The following is a 395-nucleotide window of genomic DNA, read 5'->3' as shown; positions in this document are numbered from 1 at the left end:
TGGGTACCACCATCTCCGCGGGGTTCTCAGCCCAGAGCTGGGTTGCAGTCAGGGACCATCATTTTGCCTGTTCCCGGTGCTGCTGGCTTTCCCTGGCCAGCAAACCTGCATCCGTGTTGGGTTTTCCTGAGCAACCGGCCGCTCCCGCACCCCGGCTTGGGTCCCACTGCAGAGCCGTTCCCGCGGCAGTGCTGGGTGCTCCCCGGGGACCCTCGTGTCACCCCACCAGCCTCGGTGCCCCATGTTCTGGTCGCCACAGATTGCATCTGGCATGGCGTACGTGGAGAGGATGAACTACGTCCACCGGGACCTCCGGGCGGCCAACATCCTCGTGGGGGAGAACCTGGTGTGCAAAGTGGCTGACTTCGGCTTGGGACGGCTCAATCGAGGGCAAG

The 395-nt window shown here is 64.3% G+C and overlaps 1 protein-coding gene across 1 annotated transcript in view; it reads left to right on the top strand.

The window, feature by feature from the left end:
• The window catches only part of SRC (SRC proto-oncogene, non-receptor tyrosine kinase), a gene marked incomplete at its 5' end in the record, with an annotated part of 4,851 nt that overhangs the window by 3,402 nt on the left and 1,054 nt on the right, over positions 1 to 395 (top strand). The window contains 2 exons of the mRNA XM_010289176.1: positions 173 to 176; positions 230 to 395. The exon at positions 230 to 395 is cut by the window's right edge and continues 12 nt beyond it. Of these exons, the coding sequence (XP_010287478.1) occupies positions 173 to 176; positions 230 to 395 (170 nt within the window). The remainder of the gene's footprint in view (positions 1 to 172; positions 177 to 229) is intronic.

Source organism: Phaethon lepturus, unplaced genomic scaffold (genome assembly GCF_000687285.1).
Source record: "Phaethon lepturus isolate BGI_N335 unplaced genomic scaffold, ASM68728v1 scaffold29296, whole genome shotgun sequence".
Taxonomy (NCBI): Eukaryota; Metazoa; Chordata; class Aves; order Phaethontiformes; family Phaethontidae; genus Phaethon; species Phaethon lepturus.
The sequence above is the reverse complement of the archived record's forward strand: the minus strand, read 5'-3'. Positions and strand labels throughout refer to the sequence as shown.